General features: G+C 34.7%; 1 protein-coding gene across 1 annotated transcript in view; it reads right to left on the reverse strand.

Moving 5' to 3' along the window:
• Positions 1–24,290, reverse strand: part of CHRDL1 (chordin like 1) — a 140,142-nt gene that overhangs the window by 89,035 nt on the left and 26,817 nt on the right. Inside the window, exons 3-4 of the mRNA XM_039874772.1 lie at positions 7,087–7,199; positions 4,619–4,712 (exon numbers count right to left, since the gene is read on the reverse strand). Of these exons, the coding sequence (XP_039730706.1) occupies positions 4,619–4,712; positions 7,087–7,199 (207 nt within the window). The remainder of the gene's footprint in view (positions 1–4,618; positions 4,713–7,086; positions 7,200–24,290) is intronic.

Here is a 24,290-nt window from a genome sequence, read left to right on the forward strand (position 1 = left end):
TCTGACTTCCACAGTTTAGCAGGAGCTACAGAAGACAACCTCAAATGCACGTGTGAACCTTGGAAACTGCAAGGGTGGGGAGTTTAGAAAGCCAAAGCCATGGGAAACACAGAAACAAATAATGAGACAGTGGCTCCTCTGTCCCATTGAATGGGAGATGAGCTCTAGGCACGACTTGTAGGACTTGCCAATCGAGTCCATCACTACCCAGGTGAACACTCTCTGAAGTTGATACTCTTATAGGATAATATGTAAAACCAAAGCAATGGGTATATGGTTTCCTCGTTCATTTTCTCTTTTTGATATAGAACTTGTTCATCATCTTAGCTTTAAATATTCTACTTTAAGCGAGGACATTTTCATCATAGTGCCTTGCATCAGGTTACGATAGAAAACTGGAGCCCTTCCTTTGACAAAACATTCTTGTGGCCCTGAAGGCATGAGTTTTCTCATGCCTAATAATCACTGGGGTGGAAGGAATACAGAGGAGTCATCATATCCACTGCCCTGCCTTAAAGCATAACTGTGCCAACTCTACTTAGATGGGTGGGTACTTTTTGATTTCCAGAAATATGCCGCAAAGAGACTAAAATTTTCCTTAGTCATTTATTCGAGGATTTAACAATCACTCAATCCTAAAGTTCTTCCTTTTATCAAACTCCATTCTTCTCTACTATGGTTTAAACCCATTTACTCTTGTTTTATCTTCAACAGAAAGAAAGAATAGCCGGTTTGCATTCCATTTCAGTATGGCAGAGACAGTATGTGAGAAAACTCCTTGCTCTTTTTCAAACAAAGAAGAGAGATGAAATGTAAAATTAAAAATAAATAAACAAACTTTAAAACTGCATAATCATACTCAGAAACAAAAGAGGATTCCTATGGAATAAAACAGAAAGAAAGTACAGCAATAAATGGAGGCCAAAAACATATGGTCCATTGGCAGTTGGGACCGGATACAGATAGTTGGGGCCAGATAGCTGAGCAAGAACTACAGCCTACAATTAGATTACTTTGTAAATCTGGGTCATATTTCTCACATGTAAACAGGGCTGACATAGCTCTGCCCACCCCAAGTATTTCCCTCAGATGGTCTGGTTGACCAAAGCAGGCAACTGTAGCTGAGATTCCAGTCCAAGATCATTATCAGGGACTAGCACTGCACAAGAAAACAGAGGTAGAGATAGGCCATCCAGGCATGAGGAAGACCAAGCTGAAACACTAATACATGACCTGGTTTAAAGCTCAATGAACTATAAGGCCTGAAACATCCATTCTACCAGGAAAGAAGGCAAGAATAAAACCCCCATGATTGATGAGCTTTTAAACAAAAATTTTAGAAAACAAGGGGGAATTTGTAACTAAGAAAAGCTATCGAAAATCCAAACAGAAGTGAGAATTCACACCTGAAAAAAATACAAATCTGAAATGGAGTTTAAATATTTAAATACCTTAAAGAAATAAAGAAGAGAATGATCCCAAGAAACAATGATGGGGGGGTTATAAACAGCAGAGATTTTAAATATAATTTAAAAACTTGGGGAAAATATAGATATTGAAAATAAAACAACAAAAAACCTAACATATGACCTAAATAGTAGGCATTAAAAATCTGAAGAAATAATTCATGAATTGGAGGACAAAATTGAAGTAATATATCATTACGCAGAATATACCAGGGTGGAAAAAATTAAGAAGACATTAAGAGATACAGGATCAATTAAATGAGCAGCAACAACACGCTCCAAAGATAACTTTGAGGATGATAAAAAAATAGATGGAAGAGAGGTAATTTTCACGAAACTAATGACTAAAAACTAAAAAGAAATTTGAGTCCTTTGGCTGAAATAATCATGTGCTGAGCAAGCTAAATAAATCATACATACACACTTCATTGTGTGCATCAAAGAAAAAGAGGAAATCTCAAAAGCTAGAAGAAGGGGAAAACAAGTTACCCACAAAAGAATTACAAACAGCAAAAAATTACAACCAAATAGCAGACTTCTTATCCACAAACAAAGGAAGTCAACCAACTATTTATCAGTATCTTTGAAGTGCTGAAGGAAAAATGAACATTCACCTATAATTTTATACCCAGCCAAATTATTACTTAAGAATGAGGGCGGAATCTAACAAAGAAAATAAATGAACAAACAAAACAGACAGAAACTCATAGAGAACAAACTGATGGTTGCCAGATGGGAGATGGGTTGGGGAGCTGGGTGAAAAAGGTGAAAAGATTAAGAAGTACAAATTGGCATTTACAAAATAGTCACAGGAATGTAAAGTACAGCATAGGGAAGGAATATAGTCAATAATACTGTAATAACTATGTATAGTGCCAGATGAGTTCTAGACTATAATTGGAGAGATCACTTCATAAATTATACAAATGTCTAACCACTATGTTGTGTACCCGAAACTAATATAAAATAATATTAAATGTCAACTGTAATTGAATAAAAAACATTATACGTATGTGGACACTGAGGTACACAGATGCTAAGTAACATGTCCAAGGCCTCATAAAATGCAAAAAAAGCCCAAATCCCCCCACCCCCCAAAAAAGACTGAAAGCAAAATAAAGACATTTTTGTATATAAGGATTAAAGAACTTTAGTACCACTACCCACAGGAAAAAGTGTTAAAGGTTATAGTTGACAAGAAAAAAAATGAACTCACAAGAAAGTGATCTGCAAGGACAAGAAGGAAAAGAAAATGAACAGCTGGTTTCTATACTCCATGAAATGTGCTTCTTAAGTCTTTAAGACAACATATTTATTTCCTTCAATTTTCTCTTTTCTGGGATTTTTGACCTCAATTTTTAACTCTTTTTCTCTCAAAATAACTGCTAGCTTATACTTTCCTTTTTCCTCAATACTTGCTTCCTTTTATGCAGCTGGAGTAAATGACAGCCATACTCCATTCAATGCTCTTCCCCCTTATGCTCTGTGTCTGCGTTATGCCTCAACCTCCTTTAGGGAGAAGAACAATCTCTATATAGCAGTTTAGATAAATTCCTATGACACTGGACCACTTTTGGAGTCCTCTGGGAAAAATAAGATTTTATAAGGCTCTTTGACAAGCAGCCTGGCAGATTAAAAAAAAAAAATCTCTCCAGATTAGCCTCCTTATCAGAAACTACTCCCATCTACCAGAACTCCTCTCATACTATACTCCTGTAATCCACTTAAAGTAGAAGCAAAAAACACATACAAAAATATTAAAGCCCATTCATTTAGGGATGGGTTCCAAAAATCAAGTTGATCATATGCTGAGTCAGTCTCTGACATCTTGAAGTGTAAACTATCATCACCTATAGTCAGCATGAGAAACCTGTGACATGGCACGATCTTTTTCCATCTGGTAAGGAATCTCTTGCTAGTAAGGAATCCCTTGTGTTCAACAGATGCAGGAAAGTATACTTCATATAGATAGTGACAAAAAAAGTTGGGAATTTCTTTTCCATTAAACAAAAACTCCATTCTTGTAACATTTCAGTTAACTGAGTTTTCATTGAATCTCATTCCTAACCTCATTCCTACCATTTTTCCTCTAATATTTTAGGTTTCTCCCTTACAAGTTCTGGAAGTTCTTTACTACTTAAAAAAGTACCATTTATGTATGCTCTAGACTAGTGGTTCTTGATATTTTTAAGGTCATGTATAGCCACTTTAGGAATACCAATAAAGATATGGATTCTTTCTAAAGGAATTAATATGTATACATGGTTACACCAAAAACTGAAAATAATTTTAAAGAGTTCCCTGATTCCATAATATCCACCCATGGACCCCAAATCCAGAACCCCTGTCCTAAAAGGAAAGAGAAAAGACACAATTTGCAAGGCTTCTACTGCCCATAGCCCAACACTGTTGCCTTTTGCTAGGACTGCTCTCAGGCCCACAGGCATTCTTTGAATCATTCCACACTTGCACACCTCTGGTATGGGAGCCAGGCTCCAGTGAGATGTAAACAAAGTGTCATTGAGGGAGCTCCTGCCTTAGACAAACACCCTATCCACAAACTGTGAAAAGTAGACATCCTAATAGCCTTGTGAAAAAGTCTCTCCACACCTCCCCCTTTTATTTGCTCTTAACAATGTGTACATAATAACTACAGTCTGGAGAAGGTGACTATTCGGCAAGAAAGCAGCTTTATACTGTCATAAACCTCACTACCTCAGCTCCTTTGATTTATGAATAGCCCCCCATCATTTAGAAACTATGCTTGCATGCGATTCCAGCACTAATGGCAGAGGACATGTGCTGCCATGCTACAATTTCTCTGGTGCCCACTGCCCACGGTAGGAAGAGACTATTTACAGAAGAAAATCTCTGGGCCACAATTCCCTTCCCCCAATTGACATCCACTTTCAAATGATTAAAAGCCCAATGAAAATCTGTTACTGGGTACTCAATAACTTATTAGAGCCTAGAATGTGCCCCACATGGGCTATAAAAGGTATTTAGGGGCCGGTGTGGGCTGCCTAAAAGTATCCTATTGTTATTTCTGTCTGGAAGTTTCGCTTCTGGGGAATTAGGGAGATTGAGTGAGTTGGCTGGAAAAGGGAGGAAGGAGAACCACAGCTGGGAAAGAAAGAGGCAAATCAGTTTACCTGGACAGCGAGGGCAGCACAGATGAGGAATATGCACAGGTGAAAGGCAGTGAAGGCTTGGACATCTGACTCTGCTGCAAAGCACATTCCCATTCTGAAAGAGAGGAGGCAATAAGTGAAAACTAAATGTCTTTCAAAGGTCACTGGGATCATGCCAGTTTGGGAAACAGTCATGCAGGGACTCACCCAGACAGTGAATAATGCATTCCTGAGAAGCTGAATGAAATCAACATTTTTCTTTCCTTTTCTCATCACTAGCATCTCTGCTTGGTTGGTTGATAGCTTGTTGGTATATTTTTCTAAGGCTGGAATCAGTACTGCTACAGTTTTCAAAGCCTCTCACTAACTGTGGGAGGCTTCTTCTGGCTTGGCTCTTTGGCGTTTCTACTATTGCCCAACTCTAACTGAACATCTTTTCCAAGAGCTTAGTCTGATTTCATAATCACCTGCCCAACGCCATGGAAGAGAAGAGATAATGAGTGTTGGGTCCCCTAAGCTGCTATCAATCTCTGGACAAGGAGGTGCCTTTGGCACATGTATCTTTGATTCCATATAACCCTGCTTTGATCCAGTAGGTTGACTGCTTCCTTTTGTCACTTCCTTTTTCAGTAAAAAAGTTTTCCTGAGCAAAAATGCGAGTTTTAAATTGAGTTGATTAGCTAGTATGCCTGGGTGGGGCGACTGAGTCCCTGCCTGATTTACAATGAGAAGAACCATAGTTCTGACAACTCTCAACAATTGCTAGAATAAAGGAAGACTTTGGGAATCAATTTTGTGTTAACATTTTCCATCTATAATTCATTTGAAGCGAGGATTCCTTCTCTCAGGCTGCTGTGGGGGAAGAAGGTGATGAAGAGGATAGAGAAAAGCACTTGAGCTGTTGGCACAGGGAACATGTTAACATTTTCACTGCCCAGCATTTGGAAATACCACAGAGCCTCCTTATATGTCACACTCCTCAGAGCCAGGTGGTATGATCTTGAACAGAGATCAAAGTACATCTGAAACCACACCTGGCTAAGGACTAAACTGATCCCACTTAATGCTTTATACTGAATTCTGTTCTAGAGTTAATCAATTCATAAAAATAATGATAACCATAATGATAATGATGATGATGATGATGAAGATGATGATGACAATAGTAGTTATTATTTTTTGAATGTTGGTCATGAGCAATCACTGTTTTAGGTGACTGAAATGAATTCATGAATGTAATCTTTACCACAACCCTATGAAATAGGTAATATCATTATCCCATTTTAAATAAGCTGAAAGAATCTCAGAGAGGTTATGTAACTTGTCCGATGTAACATGGCTCATAGGTGGCAGAGCCAGAGTTGTAAATTTGGTCTGTCTTGACTTTAGAACCCTGCAACCTCTTAACACCACCTGATAATGGCCTGAAGGTTAAGTTTCCACATGCTCAAAATTCTGAAACTCCAATTTTCCGTTCAAATGGCAAAAGAATCAGGCTTGCAAGTGACTACTCCTGTTCTACCTGGGCACTAGAGGGGAGTGGCAATTCTTCTATGAGTTCTCAAGTGAGAGGTTGGCCCTGAAAATTCTTTCTTATATGTTCAGAATTCTTAATTCTCAGGGCCTCCCTTCTTAACTTCCTTAATGCAGTGGATCTCCACCAGGGATTATTTCATCCCCTAGGTAACTCTGGCAATGTCTGGAGACATTTTCACTTGTCACAATTGGGTTTAGTGCTACTGGCATCTAGTAGGTAGAGGCCAAGGATGCCGCTAGATATCCTATGATGCACAAGACAGCCTCCACAGCAAGGGATTATCTGTCCCCAAACGTCAATGCTGCTGAAGTTGAGAAACTATAGGTATAATGATTGAGGTTTGTTCAGAAAGAACTGTGGTCCTGGGTCAAGGCCATGGAAAGAAAATGGAACTATCTGCTTCCTCTATTGCAAAGATGGCATTCAAGTTGTCCAAATACCTCCTTGAGTAACCAGACAGGAGCCAAGGCCAAGCCAAGGAACTCTAATCCTCACCAGGTACAAGCCAAGGCTTCCCAATCTCAATCTTAGTTATTGTCTGAGATAATATAAAATACGCTCTCCCAATGAACCAGTATATAGTCTGTCCTAATCTCTTATTTAAAGGCAAACCCTAAAAATGGTTTCCAAAAAAAATGGTCTTGTCTTACAATCTAGGCATTATATTGAGCTTTCTCTCCACTCCCACTGTCAAGCTATTCCGCCTTCTCATACCATGTCCTATGCCATTTGGCTAAGAGACCATAAGTATCTGTCCATAGCAAATACTCGGAAATCTCATGAAAATCAAGCCAAAAGGCAACAGAGGGAGATAGAAGATGTGTATTTTTCCTTGTGATCTGATTAACTTCTTTTAGGCTTTAACGCCATGTTCCCTGGCCATCTGGGCCCTGAAAGCACCTCTGCATGCTGAGGAGCTAACTGGGAAATCACATGTCATGAGAAAATGTACCTCTGAGCAGATGCAGTTCACACAGTAAACCAACCCATATGGTTCCAGGTAAGGATGCCATCTCTCACCCACTCTATACTTCTTGTCTTGAAAAACACAATATGTCTCTGAATCTGTGAGGAAAGAGATGGAGAACATGCCTGTTAGAAAATATGAATCAAGTCACAAAATCCAAAGGCAATCACAGGTTCCACCCATTTTAGTGTATATCAAGGAAAGAGGAATAGGTAATATTGACAGAACCCCTACTATTGGCTCAGAGTTTTACATGCTTTGTTTATTTTGTCCCACAATGACCTAGTAAGATGGGCACTAATCTATTGTCTAATGCTATAGATGATGCAAATCAAGGGTCATATAACCAATAAGTAACTGACACAAGACTCAAACTCAGTTTTCACTGACACTGAAGTCAAAATCTTGACTAATGCTCTGTTAAAATGTTAAGATAAGGGAGTATGTCATGTGTCCTTTTGGAAAAGGTTGTCCTTCCTTGCTTTGGAAAAGCAAACTAATGTCTAAAACGCTGATCTATCAGAACATTCTCAGATCTATCTGCCTGGTGGTGGTATAGGGATGATGGACTAAATACATTGTGTTAGATCCCTATAAATGACTTTGCCCCATATGCTAACATAATTCAATTATTAAACAAATACTTCAGCATCTACTCTGTCAGGCACTATGCTAAGTGTTAAAGATAAAATGTTAGGCAAAAATACACACAACTGTGTGTATTTTTCTTTCTCAATCAACTTATAGACTTCTTGCATAAACAACTCCCAGTTAACTCAAAAGTAATGTGTCCTTCCTTTTGCTGAAATGGAAATTTTGATAGTCACAGCTTATCTTGGACCATAGTTACTTGAGTACATACTATGTTATTTGTCTTATTTTATATGTCGTATTCCTCTGTCAGGGTGAAAGGTCCTAACAAGTAAGTACCATTTTTTCTTTACTCTCAGTCTATCGCATGGCCTAGCACACTGTAGCCAATAAATGTAAGCAATCAAAAAATTATTGGTAAATGAATTTCCAAACCATATAGTTTGTCTTCCAATCCCATCTTCTTCTATCTTCTGCTTCCCATCATACACAGTTAAAATAAACCAAGATTCCTCAAAATAAACACATTTCCATGATTATCAGAATTGAAATAATAAAGAAAAGACAGATAAGCTAGAAATTGGGAGAAGATAGTTCCAACAAATAAAGTGTTAATATCTGAAATATTTTAATCAGTCGAATCAATCAATAAAGGGCTAACGAATCCAATAGAAAAATGGTCTGAGGCTATGAATGGCAGTTTAGAGAAGAAGAAATGGGAACAGGCAATAAACAGGACAAGATGTTCAACTTCACTAGTAATCAGAGATTCTCAAGTTGCATGCTGCTTCAAAAACACTCTACGATTCTTTCCAACTACCCTAAATTCCAATTTACTTTTCAAATCTTTATTTCCAACTTCTTCTGAATGAGTCATAAAATCTGGGTTTGAATCCTTACTTACTCTAGCTGTATGGCACTGAGCAAGTCATTTAAACTCTATCAATCTCATTTTTTAACATCTATGACATATGGATTATATGTTTCTCTCCCAGATGTTGGACGATTAGGGGTAGCTCTCTGTAAATTATAAAATGCTACAAAATGTAGAGTGTTATTTTATAGTGATTATTTTCTAATTAGAAAAGTAATGCATGTTCAATGTAGAAAATTGAAAAACATATACAAACAAACAAAAAGAACAAAATAAAGACATAAAAGTATATAGAATAAAGAAACATTACACACAAATCAGGCACAAGAATACAACCACTTTTAATATGCTGATAACTTATAAATAGCCCATGAGTTGAAGAGAAAAAGAAAAGGGAAATTAGAAAATATTTTTACTAAATGAAAATGAAAACACAACATACAAAATGCAGCTAAAGAAGTACTTAAAGGGAAGTTGATATCACTAAATACCTATGTTAGAAAAGGAGAAAAGCCTTAAATCAACACCTTAAGAAACTAGAAAAAGTAGAACAAAACAAACTAACAGCAAATAGGAGAAATAATAAAAAACCGAAATTAATGAAATTGAAGACAGAAAATCAGTAGGAAAAAATCAATGAGAATAAAACCTGGTTCTTTAAGATGATCAATAAAATTGATAAACCTCTAGCAAGACTAACAAAGCTAAAAAGAGAAAAGATGCAAATTACAAATAATGATAAAAGAGAGGGCTGCATTATAAATCATATAAATATTACAAAGATAAAAAGGGAATATTATGGATAACTTTATACCAGCTAATTTAACAATTTAGATGAAAAGCATGAATTCTTTGAAAGACACAATTATTAAAGCTCACTCAAAAAGAGATCAATAACCTGAATAATCATATATCTTGTAAAGAAATTGAATTTGTAGTTAAAAACTTCGCTCAAAAAAAAACACCAGGGCCAGATAGCTTCATTGTGAATTCTAACTAACATTCTACCGAATATTTCAGAGAAATGAAAAGGAGAGAGTGCTTCCCAACCGAATTTTTGATGTAGGCATTACACTGATACTAAAACCAGATAAAGATATTACAAGGGAAAAAAATCTACATACCAATATCTCGCATGAACATAGATACAAAAATTCTCAACAACATTTTAACATATTAAATCCAACAATAAATTGAAAAGATAATACTTTATGAGCAAGTAGGATTTATTCTGAAAATTCAACATTCATTAATTCAATCAATGCAATTTACCATATCAACCAACCAGAGGAGAAAAACCATGTAATCATTGCAAAAGATTCAGAAAAAGCATTTGACAACATTTTATATCCATCTATGACAGAAACTCTAAACAATCCAGAAAAGGGCCTTCCTCGCCTTGATAAAGGGAATCTACAAAAAAACCTACAGTTGTCATTAAAAAAATAAAATAAAATCCTACCATTTGCAATGATATGGATGGACCTAGAGGTTATTATGCTGAGTGAAGTAAGTCAGACAGAGAAAGATAAATACCATATGATTTCACAATCTGGTGATGGCCAGAGGAGAGGGGGGGTTTTGGGGGCTGGCCTAAAGGGGTGAAGAGTTAAAGAAGTACAAATTAGCAGTTGATAGATGGTCATGAGGATGGGGAACACAGCATAGGGAACGCAGTTAGCATTAATGTAATGGCTAGGTGGAGAGCCAGAGAGAAAGAGCAATTAGGGGGATCGTTTTGTAAACTATATAAATGTCTAACCAATGTACTACATACTTGAAACTAATAATAAAATTAAATTAAAAAAACCTACAGCTAACATCATACTTAATGGCAAAAAAAAAAAAAAAAAACACTTTCCTCCTAAGATTGGGGATTATGCAAGGATGTCTATTTCATCACTCTTGGAGGTACTAGCCAGTGAAATCTGGTAAGAAAAAGAAGTAAAAAGCACATCTGTTGGATAAAAAAATAAAACTGTCTTGATTTAATACATGATATGATTGTCTCCAAAAAAATCACAAAGAATCTATTTAAGTTACTACTAATAGTAAGAGAATTTAGCAAAACTGCAGAATACAAGGCCAATATAAAAAGGTTGATCACATTTATATAATCTTTAATGAACAATTAAAAATTGAAATTTGAAAAAGTATCATTTGTAATAGCTCCCCTAAAACAAAAAGAAATGGAGAGTTATATCTTGTTCATGGACAGGGAAGACACAACATTGTTAAGATGTCAATTCTCCCCAAAATGATTTATAGATTCAATGCAATCAAAATCCAAACACTAGCAGGATATTTTATAAAAATTGCTAATCTAATTTAAAAATTACATGGAAAGGCAAAGGAAGCAGCAGATACAAAACGATTTTGAACAAGAAAGATGTTGGAAGACGAACACTACATGATTTCAAGAGTTAATGTGAAATTATAGTTTTCAAGACAATGTGGTGTTGGCAAAAGGTTAGACAAATATATCAACAGAATAGAATGGAGAGTAAAAAATAACCTACACTTATGTAGTCAATTGATTTTCAACAGAAGTACAAAGGCCATTCAATGAAGAAACAAGAATCTTTTCAATAAATGCTGCTAGAACATTTGGATAGTCATATGCAAAACATAAAATAGAATGAACCTTAATCCATATCTCATACCACATACAAAAATTAGCTCAAGATGGATTATAGATAGACTTTAATGTAAACCCTAATACTTTAAAACTTCTAGAAGAAAACATTGGAGGCTATCTTTGTGATCTTGGGTTAGGCAAAGAATTCTTAGTTATAACACTAAAAGCACAATCCATAAAAATATAAAATAGGACTTCATCAAAATTAAGAACTGCTTTTAAAAGACAGTGTTAATAAAAGGAAAAGCACAGACTGGGAGAGATTAATTACACATCATATTTCTGATAAATAACTTTTTGCTAGAATATATAAAGAAATCTCGGATATGGCAAGGAAACATGACGGAGTAAGAGACGTCCTCAGATCTCATTCCCAGAAACAACAATGAGCTGAACATCTAAAACTCAACAAAAAACACCCAAACTTCACACAAGCATGTCTGAACATGAGATCTGCGCATAAAAGCTACCACAGATCAGAACCACGGGTGTCAGGCGGTGGACTTGGAGAAATAAAGAAGCCGCCAAAGCTCTTTGCAGGAGAAGGGGAGGAGTAAAGGTGTGGCGACTACCCTGATCGACCTACCTGGAAGTGCCGGAACTTCTAGCAGCTGGCACCAGGGCCCAGTCATCAGGGCAGAAAGCAGAGAAGTGGAACGGGACAGCAGAGAAACAACAGCTGGTTTTTACCTGCTCGGTTGCAAAACTGAGGCTGAGCAGCAGACCCCAAACCCCAAAACAGAGGGCCCCTCCCCACATACCCTCCAAGACCGAACACTGCGGAACCCCAGCAAGGTCTGAGCAAACACTACCAAAACTGTTGCTAACACTGACAGGGACTGAAACTGAGAGTAGCAAGTGTGATTAAATATCTACAAGAAAATAAAAAAGACATTTAGGCTTTATCTAAAGCAAGGATCTAAGAGGCTTAGACGCCACCTACTGGAAAACAAAAGAAGAGCACCTTATTTGCAGCAGGTTAAAGAGAGACCTTTATATAATAAATCTTCTTTCTGGAAAAACAACAGAATAGACTTCCATTAAGGCCCAGGCGCAGAAATAGTCCATTAAACAACATGAACAACCAAGGTGACAAGGCATTTCAGAAAGAAAGAGAAAAATCTCCAGAAAATAAACTTACAGAGATAGAAATATGCGACTTAAATGACAGAGAATTCAGGGTGGTACTTCTGAAAAAAACTCAATGAGATCAAAAACAACTCAAATCAACAATTTCAGAAACTGAAAAAAACGACTAGATGAGCAGAACAAGGAGACTAAAATCCTCGAAAGGAACCAAACAGAACTTCTGGAGATGAATAACACACTGCAAGAATTGAAAAATGAAATAACAAGCTTGGGAAATGGAGTCGACCAAATAGAGAAAAGGATCAGTGATATCAAAGACAAAAATCTAGAAATAAATCAGAAAGAAGAAGAGAGAAACCAAAGAATGAAGTATAATGAAAGAGAAATACAAGAAGTAGCTGACACCATCAGGAGAGGAAACATAAGAAAATGGGCATTCACGAAGGAGAAGAAAAGGAGCACAGGCTAGAAAGCATTTTCAGACAAATCGTTGCCGAGAATTTCCCAAATCTAAGGAATGAGCTGGAGCTTGGAATTCAAGAAGTCAACAGAAATTCCAATGATCTCAACCCAAAAAGGCCTTCAACAAGACACATTGTATTAAAGTTATCAAAAATCAATGACAAAGACAGAATTCTCAGGGCAGCCAGGAAAAAGAGATGGTAACATATAAAAGAAAGCCCAACAGATTATCATCAGACTTCTCAGCACAAACCTTACAAGCCAGAATGGAATGAAATCAAATATTTAAACTATTAAGTGAAAGGAACTACCAGTCCATAATAATGTATCCAGCTAAGCTCTCCTTTAGACATGAAGGAGAAATTAAGACTTTTCCAGACATACAAAAACTGAGGGAATTCTCCACTACGAGGCCTGCACAGCAGGAAATACTGAAAGGTGTCAGCTCATCTAAAACAAAATAACAAAACAAAACAAAACAATACATAATTAGGAGTAAAGTGACTATCAGGCAAGTAGAAGCAAGGAGTGCAACCCTTAATAAGAACAGGGCATTACAAGCTTAAATAATAATAAGAGAATTGCTATAGCAAGATAGTAATGAACGTTCAGCATAGATAGGGACAAAATGAGATAACAATGACTGAAAAGGGGAGGATTCAAAGATCCAAATTCGCAAAGGGGAATGGAGATAAAGCAAATGCATAAGAAGATTGACGACTGTGTATATATATATAACTATCCTTTTCATATTCATAATGGTAACCACACACCAATGATTCATAACCGAAGTATATAACATAAAACAAGAAGAACCAGAGAAAAAACTCACAAAAGCCAACCAAAATAAAGAAAACAGAAACACAAGGACAAAGAAGCAATGGAAACACTGAGCTACCAGAAAGCAAAAGATAAAATGGCTATAAGAAGACCTCATATTTCAATAGTCACACTAAATGTAAATGGACGAAACTCACCAATAAAAAGGCACAGAGTTGCAGAATTGATCAAAAAAACAAAACCCAACCATATTCTGCCTCCAGGACACACATCTCAGCTCTAAGGACAAATATATACTCAAAGTGAAAGGGTGGAAAATGATATTTCAAGCAAATGGCACTCAGAAAAGAAGGAGTAGTGGTACTAATATTGGACAAAAGAGACTTCAAAATAAAAAAGGTAAAGAAATATATGGATGGACACTACATAATGATAAAGAGAATCATGCACCAAGAAGACATAACACTTATTAATATTTATGCTTCCAATCAGGGAGCCCCAAAATATGTAAAGCAATTACTAACAGAACTAAAGGGAGAAACAGACCAAATCACTATAATAGTAGGAGATCTAAATACTCCACTGTCAGATATGGACAGATCATCCAAACAGAAAATCAATAAGGAAATAACATCCTTAAATGACACATTAGACCAATTGGACATAATTGACATATACAGAGCCTTCCATCCCAAAACAGCTGCTTATACATTCTTCCCTAGTGGACATGGAACATTCTCAAGGATTGACTGCATACCAGGACACAGAAATAGCCTCAAGGAATATAAGAGGTTTAAAATCATACCGACCATACTCTCTGATCTTAACGCTTTGAAGCTAGAGATCAACTGCAAAAAAAAAAAAAAATCAGGAAGAACCACAAATGCATGGAGATTAAAACAACATGCTACTGAAAACTAACTGAGTCAGGGAAGAAATAAAAGAGAGATCAAGAGATACATAGAAACAAATAATAATGATAGTATAACTTTTGGGACATGGCAAAAGCGGTTATAAGAGGAAAGTTCATATCATTACAGGCCTATCTCCAAAAACAAGAACAAGCCCAAATAAACAACCTAATGCTTCATCTTAAAAACTAGAAAAGGAAGAACAAATGAGGCCTAAAGTCAGCAGAAGGAAAGAAATAATCAAAATTAGAGCACAAATAAATGAAATTGAAAACAACAACAATAAAGAAAATTACAACAAGTAGCTGGTTCTTTGAGAAGATTAATAAAATTGACAAACCACTGGCTAGTCTTACTAAAGAAAAAAGAGAAAGGACACAAATAAACAAAATCTGGGATGAAATGGGAAGTTACAACTGACATTACAGAAATACAAATGATCGTGCAAGAATACTATGAAAAAGTATATAACACCAAATTTAATAACCTAGAAGAAACGAACCAATACTTTGAAAAATACAACCTTCCTAGACTGAATCAAGAAGATTTGGAAAATGTAAATAGATCAGCAGTATGGAAATTGAAACAATCATCAAAAACCTATCAAAAAGTAAAAGGTCAGGACCAGATGGCTTCACCAGTGAATTCTACCAAAAATTCAAAGAAGATTTAATACTCATTCTCCTCAAAATCTTCCAAAAAATTGAAGAGGAGTCAATACTTCTCAACTCAATTTCTGAGGCCAATATTACCCTGATACCAAAACCTGGTAAAAATAACACACACACAAAAAAGAAAACTAAAGACCAATATCTCTCATGAACACAGATGCAAAAATCCTAAATGATATACTAGCAAACCAAATACAGCAACATATTAAAAAGATTATACACCATGATCAAGTGGGCTGCATCCCAGGGGCACAGGGATGGTTCAACATACACAAATCGATTAAGGTGATACACCACATAAACAAATTAAAAAATAAGAAACATATGACCATATCAATAGATGCAGAAAATGCCTTAACAAGATGCAGCATCCATTTATGATCAAAACACTTAAGAAAATTGGTATAGAAGGAAAGTATTTTAACATCATAAAGGCCATCTATGACAATCCTCAGCCAAAATTGTACTTAATGGTGAAAAACTACAAAACTTCCCTCTAAGATCAGGAACAAAGCAAGGCTGTCCACTATCACCACTGTTATGCAGTATAACATTGGAGGTCCTAGCAAGCACAATCTGACCAGAGAAAGATATAAAGGCATCCAAATAGGAAATGAAGAAGTCAAACTGTCACCATTTGCAGATGACCTGATTCTCTATATAGAAAACCCTAAAGACTCCACAAGAACACTACTAGAAACAATAAGCAAATATAGTAAAGTTTCTGGATACAAAATCAACGTTCAAAAATTCAAAGCATTCCTGTACTCTAATAATGAAGCGTCAGAAAAAGAAGTAAAAAAATAATTCCTTTTCAATTGCAAAAAAAGAATAAAATACCTAGGAATAAATTTAACGAAACACGTGAAGGAACTATATAGTGAAAACTATAAGACTCTATTTAAGAAATTGAAGAAGATACAAAAAAATGGAAAGATATTCTGTGTTCTTGGATTGGAAGAATCAACATAGTTAAAATGACTATATTACCTAAAGTATTATACAGATTTAATGCAATTCTCATCAAAATCCCATCAGCATTTTTTGAAGAAATAGAACAAAAATTCATCAGATTTGTATGGAAGCACAAAAGACCCCTAATTGCAAAAGCCATCCTGAGAAAAAAGAATTAGGCTGGAGGCAACACTCTGCCTGACTTCAAATTATAGTACAAAGTAACAGTAATCAAAATGGCATGATATTGGCAGCAAAACAGACACAAATACCAGTGGAACAGAATTGAGAGTCCAGAAGTAACCCCATATTTATATGGGCAAATAATTTTCGACCAAAAAAAAAAAAGCCAAAAACATACAGTGGAGAAATGAAAGCCTCTTCAATGAATGGTGCGGAGAAAATTGGAAGGCCACCTGCAAAAGAATGAAACTAGACTGCTGGCTATCACCACGCACCAAAATTAACTCAAAATGGTTTAAGGACCTGAATATAAGACTTGAAACAATAAAATGCATAGAAGAAAACATAGGAACAAAACTCAAGGACCTTGGACTTAAGGAGGATTTTATGAATTTGACCTCAAAGGCAAGAGAAGTAAAAGCAAAAATAAATAAATGGGACTACCTCAAACTAAAAAAGCTTCTGCTCAGCAAAGGAAACCATTAACGAGGTAAAGAGCCAGCCATCTGAATGGGAAAATATATTTGCAGGTAAAGCCTCCGATAAGGGCCTAATATCCAAAATATACAAAGAACTCACACAAGTCAATAACAAAAAAGCAAGCAACTCAATCAAAAAATGGACAGAGGACATGAACAGACACTTCTCCCTAGAGGATATACAAATGGCCAACAAATATATGAAAAGATGCTCAACATCGCTAGCTATTAGGGAAATGCAAATGAAAACCACAATGAGATACCATCTCACACCTTTTAGAATAGCTGTAATCAACAGAACAAATAATAACAAATAATAACAAATGTTGGAGAGGATGCAGAGGAAAAGGAACCCTCATACACTGCTGGTGGGACTGCAAATTCGTACAGCCACTATGGAAAACATTATGGAGGTTCCTCAAAAACCTAAGAATTGATCTATCATATTATCCAACAATCCCTCTACTGGGTAGTTACCCCCAAAGTTTTGAAAACCCATAACAAAAAGATATTTGCACACAGATGTTCACAGCAGCATTATTCACAGTGGCCAGGACATGGAAGCAACAGAAGTGTCCTATGAATGATGATTAGCTAAAGACGTTATGGTGCATACATGCAATGTAATATTACTCAATCATAAGAAGAGATGAAATATTGCCATTTGTGACAAGATGGATGGACCTGGAGATAATCATGCTAAGCGAAATAAGCCAGAATGAAAAAGTTGAAAATCATGTGATATCACTTATATGTGAGATATAAACCTAAAAGCAACAAATGTGCAGGACTAACGGAGAGTCAGGGACATGAACAATGGACTAGTGGTTACCAGATCATAGGGGATGGAGGAACAGTGGGGGAGGTAGACAAGGTAAAGAGGGTCAAATATATGGTAGCTGAAGGAAACTGGACTCTGGGTGGTAATCACACAATAGAATATATAGATATCAAATTATAACGTACACCCAACAATTATATAATTGTATTAACGAATGTTACCCAATAATCTTAAAAAATAAAATAATGAAATAAAAGAAATCTCAAAACTTAAGGATAAAATAGTAAACGACTCAGTTTTTAAGAAAATGTGAATTCAATTTGAAATGACACTTCAACAAAGAAGATATACAGGTGTCAAACATATCATTAGTCATCAGGGAAATGCAAATTGAAAGCAAGATGAGATATTACTACCCATCTATTAGAATGACTAAACTCAAAACGACTGACAATAGCAAGTGCTGATGAGCAATTGGAACTCTCCTCATACTTTGCTGGTGGAAATGAAAAAGTACAACCACTCTGGAAAACAACTTGGCAGTTTTAAAGTTAAAAATGCACTTACTATACAACCCAGCAATCCCACTCCTAAGTATTTCCCTGAATGAATGAATGAAATAAGTGTACATTTTTTAAAAGCTTGTACATAGATGCTTTTTTTTACAGCGAAACCTGGAAGCAACTCCAGTGTTCCTCAACAAATTTATAAACATCCAAACAATGGAATATTAGTCAGCTGTAAAAAGAAATGAAGGACTACTATGCACAAACATGGATAAATTTCAAAGACATTATGCTAAATGAAAAAAAGCCAGACTCAAAGACTACATATTATATGATTCCAATTACTTTTTTTCTGGAAAAGGCAAAATTATAGGAACAGAAAACAGAATTATAGTTGCCATGGACTGGGGTAAGGGAAGGATTTTACTATGAAGGGGCACAGAATAAAATTTTGGGGTGATGGAGCCATTTTATATCTTGATTATGGTGGTTCCTAATGACAGAAAGTATTTGTCAAAACTCACAAAACTGTACACTAAAAAGGGGTGAGTTTGTTGCATATTAACCATACCTCACAAAAGTAATAAAAAAGAAATGTATAAAGACAAAATCACACAGTTCTACTACCAGAAGATATCCACTTTCAATATTCTAGTAATGTCCCTCTAGTCATTTTTTTTTCTTTTTAAAATTAATATACTATTTCTTAGAGCAGTTTTAGGTTTACATAAAAATTGAGCAGAAAGTATAGAGTTCCCATATATTCTCCTTTTGACCCCCACCCCCACTTCCCCTGTTATTAATATCTTGCAGTAGTATGGTACACTTGTTACAATTAATTAATATTGATATATTAATAAAAGGGCATAGTTTACATGAGAGTTCCTTTTTTTGTATAGTTCTATGTGTTATTAACATATGTCCACCATTATAGTATCATACAGAATAGTTTCACTGCCCTAAATATCCTCTGCCTTCTGCCTATTCATCTCTTGCCTGTTTTATTCCCCAAACTTCTCAAAATCACTGATTCTTTTTCACTGTCTCTATAGTTTTGTCTTTTCAAGATGTCATATAGATTCCAAGATGTCATATAGGGCATGCGGTCTTTTCAGACTGACTTCTTTCACTTTGCAATATGTATTCAAAGTCCTCCATGTGTTTTCATAGCTTGATAGTTCATTTATTTTATCATTGAATAATATTCCATTGAATGGATATACAGCTTGTTTATAAATTCACCTATTAAAAGACATCTTGGTTGCTTCCAAAATTGTTAATTGTGAATAAGTTTTCAACTCATTTGGATAATACCTAGGAGTATGGTTGATGGATCATATTGTAAGGCTATGTTTAGCTTTGAACACTGCCAAATTGTCTTCCAAAGTGAGAGTGCCATTTTGCATTCCAATCAGCAATGAATGAGAGCTCCCATTGGTCTTGTATTTTTCAGTATTAGCCATTCTAATAGGTGTATAGTGGTGTCTCACTCGTTGATTTCATTTGCAATTTCCTAAAGACATATGATGTTGAGCATCTTTTTATATACTTATTTGCCATCCGTATATCTTATTTAGTAAGGTGTCTGTTTAGCTCTTTTGCCCATTTATTAATTAGGTCATTCATTTCTTATTGTGGTGATTTAAGACTTTTTTTGTATATTTTGGATACAAGTCCTTTATCAAATATGTCTTTTGCAAATATTTTCCCTCAAACTGTGACTTGTCCTTTCATTCTCTTAATGGTGTCTTTTGCGGAACATATTTCTTTTAAATAAGTTTGTTTGGGTAACATTGGTTAATACAATTATACAATTTTCAGGTGTACATTATAATTTGACATCTATATATTCTAGTGTGTAATAATCACCCCAAGTCCAGTTTCCTTCAGCTACCATATATTTGATCTCCTTTACCCGCTTCACCCTACCCCTACCCATATGTTGACCCATTGCTTGCCGTCCTACCTCTCCTCTCCTCCCCCTACCCTCTGGTAACCACTAGTCCATTATCAATGTCCATGAGTCTGTTTGTTTGTCCTGTTCATTTGTTGCTTTTAGGACTTCAAGATAATTATGCTAAGTGAAATAAGCCAGACAGAAAAGGTTGAAAATCATACGATATCACTTATATGTGGAATATAAACCTAAAAGAACATATTTTTTTTTACTTTTAATGAAATCCAATTTATCATTTTTTTTTTCTTTCATGGAGCATGCCTTATGTGTTATATCTAAAAACTCATTACCAAACCTAAGATAACCTAGATTTTCTCATAGGTTAACTTCTAGAAGTTTTATACTTCTGTATTTTACATTTAGGTTTTTGATTCATTTCAAATTATTTTAATGAAAGTTTTAAGGTCAGTGTCTACATTTATTTGTTTGTTTGTTTGTTTGTTTGTTTTGGATGTGGATGTCTAGTTTTTCCAGCACCATTTGTCGAAAGATTTCCAATGAATTTTCTAATGAATCGTCTTTGCTTCTTTTGCCAAAGATAAGTTGACTATATATGCTCATCTATTTCTGGGCTCTATATTGTTTCTCTGATCCATTTGTGTATTCTTTCAACTACACCACACTATCTTGATTACAGTAGCTTTATAGCAAGTCTTGAAGTTAAGTAGTGTCAGTCCTCTGACTTTATTGTTCTTCAAGATCGTGTTGGCAATTCTGGGTTTTTTGTCTTTCCACATAATTTTGGAATCACTTTGCTGATTTCCACAAAGTAAATTGCTAGGATTTTGATTGGTATTGTACTGAATTTATAAATCAAGTTGGTAAGAACTAGTATCTTAACAATATTGGGTCTAACTCTCTATGAACATGGAATAGCTTTCTATTTATTTAAACTCTTTCCTGAGAGTTTTATACTTTTCCTCACATAGATCTTGTATACTTTTTGCTAGATTTATACCTAAGTATTTCAGTAGGCAGTTTGGTGCTACTGTAAATGGCATCGTGTTTTTAATTACAAATTCCAATTGTTCATTGTTAGTATAAAGGCAATTGACATATATAACTCTTGTATCCTTCTACCCTGCTATAATCACCTAACATTCCAGGAGTGTTTTTTATAAATTCATTCTTTAGGATATTTTACATGATAGTCATGTTATCTGTTAATAAAGGTAGTTTTATTTATTCCTCTCAAATCTGTACACCCTTTATTTTCATTTTCCATCTTAATGCATTAGCTAAGACTTCAAGTATGATGTTGAATTAATGGAGACATAATTGCCTTGTTTCTGATCGTAAGAGAAAAGTATCTAGTCTCTCTCCATTAAGTATGATGTTAACTGTAGATTTTTTGCAGATTTTTTTTTTATGAAGTTGAAGAAATTCCCCTCTATTCCTATTTTGCTGGATAGTGTTGAAGTTTGTCAAATACTTTTTCTGTGTCTATTGATATGATCATGTGATTTTTCTTCTTTAACCTGTTGATGTGATGGATTACATTACTTCATTTATGAATGTTAAAACAGCCTTGCATACCTGGAATAAATCTCACTTGGTCGTAGATTTTACCTACATTGTTGGATTCGATTTGCTAATATTTTGTTGAGGATTTTTCCATGAGACATATTGATCTTCGTTATGTTTTTGCCTGGTTTTGGTATCAGAGTAATGTTGGTCTCATAGAATGAGTTAGGAAGTGTTCCTTCTGCTTCTATCTTCTGAAACAGATTGTAAAATAATGATATTATTTCTTCCTTAAATGTTTGGTAAAATTCACCAACTCATTATCTGGGCCTAATGCTTTCTGTTTTGGAAGGTTATTAATTATTGATTCAATTTATTTAATAGCTATAAGCCATGAAGACAATCTTTTTGTTTCTGTATGAGTTTTGGTAAGTTGTATTTTCCTAGGTATTGGTCCATTTTTTTCCAAAGTTATTAAATCCGTGGACTTGTTCGTAACATTCCTTTATTATCCTTTTTATGTACACAGGATCAGTAATGATGGTCTTTTTTTCATTTCTGATACTAGTAATATGTGCCTTCTCTCTTTTTTCCTTTAGATAACCTGGCTAGAGGTTTATTTATTTTATTAATCTCTTCAAAGAACCAGATTTTGGTTTCATTGATTTTTCTGTTTTCCTGGTTTTGCTTTCATTGATTTCTGCTTTAATTTTTTAAAATGTCTTTTCTTTTGCTTACTTTAAATTTGATTTGCTCTTTTTTGCTAGTTTTCTAAGATGAAGCTTAGATTGTTAACATCGGTGATTTATTTCTTTCTAATATATTAATCTACACTGCAAATTTCCACTAAGTACTGCTTTCACTGCATCCCATGAATTTTGATAAGTTTATTTTTATTTTCAAATAATTCAAAATATTTTTAAATGTGATATTTATAAGTGTATTGTTTAATCTATAACTATTTTGAGATTTTTACATCTATCTTTCTGTTATTGATTTCTATTTTAATTCCAGTGTGGTTTGAGAGCATACTTTACATAATTTATATTCTCTTAAATTTGTTAATGTGTTTTATGACCCATGAATGTGGTCTATCTTGATGATGTTCCACATGAGCTTGAGAAGAATGTGTATTCTGCTGTTGTTGGGTGAAACATTCTACAGATGTTAATTAAATCTGCTGGATTGATTGATTGATTGATGGTGCTGTTCAGTTTAATTATATCTTTACTGATTTCCTGCCTTCTGAATCTCTTAATTATTAGTAGAGGGGTTTAAAAGTCTCCAACTGTAGTAGTGGATTTATCTGCTTGTCCTTGCAGTTCTGACAACTTTTGCCTCACATATTTTGATGCTTTGTTATGTGCATATACATAATTTTCCTTGCTCTGCTTTACCTAAAAATAATGTAGCTACTCCTGCTTGCTTTTGATTAGTGTTAGCATGCTTTATCTTTCTCCATCTCTTTATTTTTTATCTGTATGAATCTTTATATTTAAAGTGGCTTTCTTGTAGACAACACATAGCTGGGTCTTGTTTATCCACTCTGGTACTGTCTTTTAATTGCTGTGTACAGACCATTCACATTTAAATTATAGATTACAGTTGGATTAATATTGACCATATTTATAATTACTTTTGATTCATTGAGTTTGAATTTTTTTCTTTTGTATGTGTGTATGTTCTACTTTTTTTCTGCCTTCTCTGGCTTTAACTGAACATTTTCCATTATTCCAATTTCTCTCTTCTCTCAGCCTACCAATTATACTTTTATAAAAAAAAAATTAGTGATAGCCTTAGTTTTCAAAACACATTTACAACTAATCTAAGTCCACATTCAAATAACACTATACCACTTCACAAGTAGAGCAGGTGCATTATAACAGAGTATTCCCAATTCCTTCTTTCCATCCTTTATAAGACTGCTGTCATTCATTTCACTTTTTCATAAGATATAATCACTCAATTCATTGTTATTATTATTTTTGAACATTTTTTTCTGTTAGATCTATTAAGAATAAAAAAAATAAAATAAAATATTAAATTTTACATTCATTTATTCTTTCTCTAATGCTTTTCCTTTCTTTATGTAGATCTGAATTTCTGACCTATCATTTTCTTTCTTTTTGGAGAATTATTTTTTAACATTTCTTTCAAGGCAGGCAACAAATTTCTTCTATTTCTGTTTGTCTGAAGAAATCTGTTTCTTGTTCACCTTCAAAGGACAGTTTTGCTGGATACAGAATTCTAAGTTGGAATTTTTCTTTCAACAATTTAAGTATTTCATTCTACTCTCTTCCTGCTTGCATAGTTTCTGAAGAGAAATAAAATATAATTCTTATTCTTGTTCTTCCATAGGTAATGTACTTTACTCTTCTTTCAAGATGTTTTCTTTCTCTTAGATTTTCTGCAGTTTGAATATGATATGTCTAAGTGTAGACTTGTTAACATTTATCCTGTTTTGTATTTTCTGAACTTCCTTGATCCCTGCTTTGGTGTGACAATGATTTGGAAAACTCTCAGCCATTATTACTCAAATATTTCTTTTCTTCTTTCCTTTCTTCTCTTTCTGGCATTCCCGTTATATTTATACATATATAAACTTTTTGTAATTTTCACATGGTTCTTGGATAGTCTACTTTTTTTCATTTTTTTTCATTTTTATTTCAGTTTGGGAAGTTTCTATTGGAATCTTTAGTTCACTGATTCTTTCCTAAATCATGTCCAATCTACTGATGAGCCCATCAAAGAGATTCGTCATTTCTAGCACAATGTTTTTGAATTCTCACATTTTCTTTTGATTTTTTCTTACAATTTCCATTTACCTGTTTATATTACTCATATATTCT

This window comes from Pteropus medius, unplaced genomic scaffold (genome assembly GCF_902729225.1).
Source record: "Pteropus medius unplaced genomic scaffold, Ma_sr-lr_union100, whole genome shotgun sequence".
NCBI lineage: Eukaryota > Metazoa > Chordata > Mammalia > Chiroptera > Pteropodidae > Pteropus > Pteropus medius.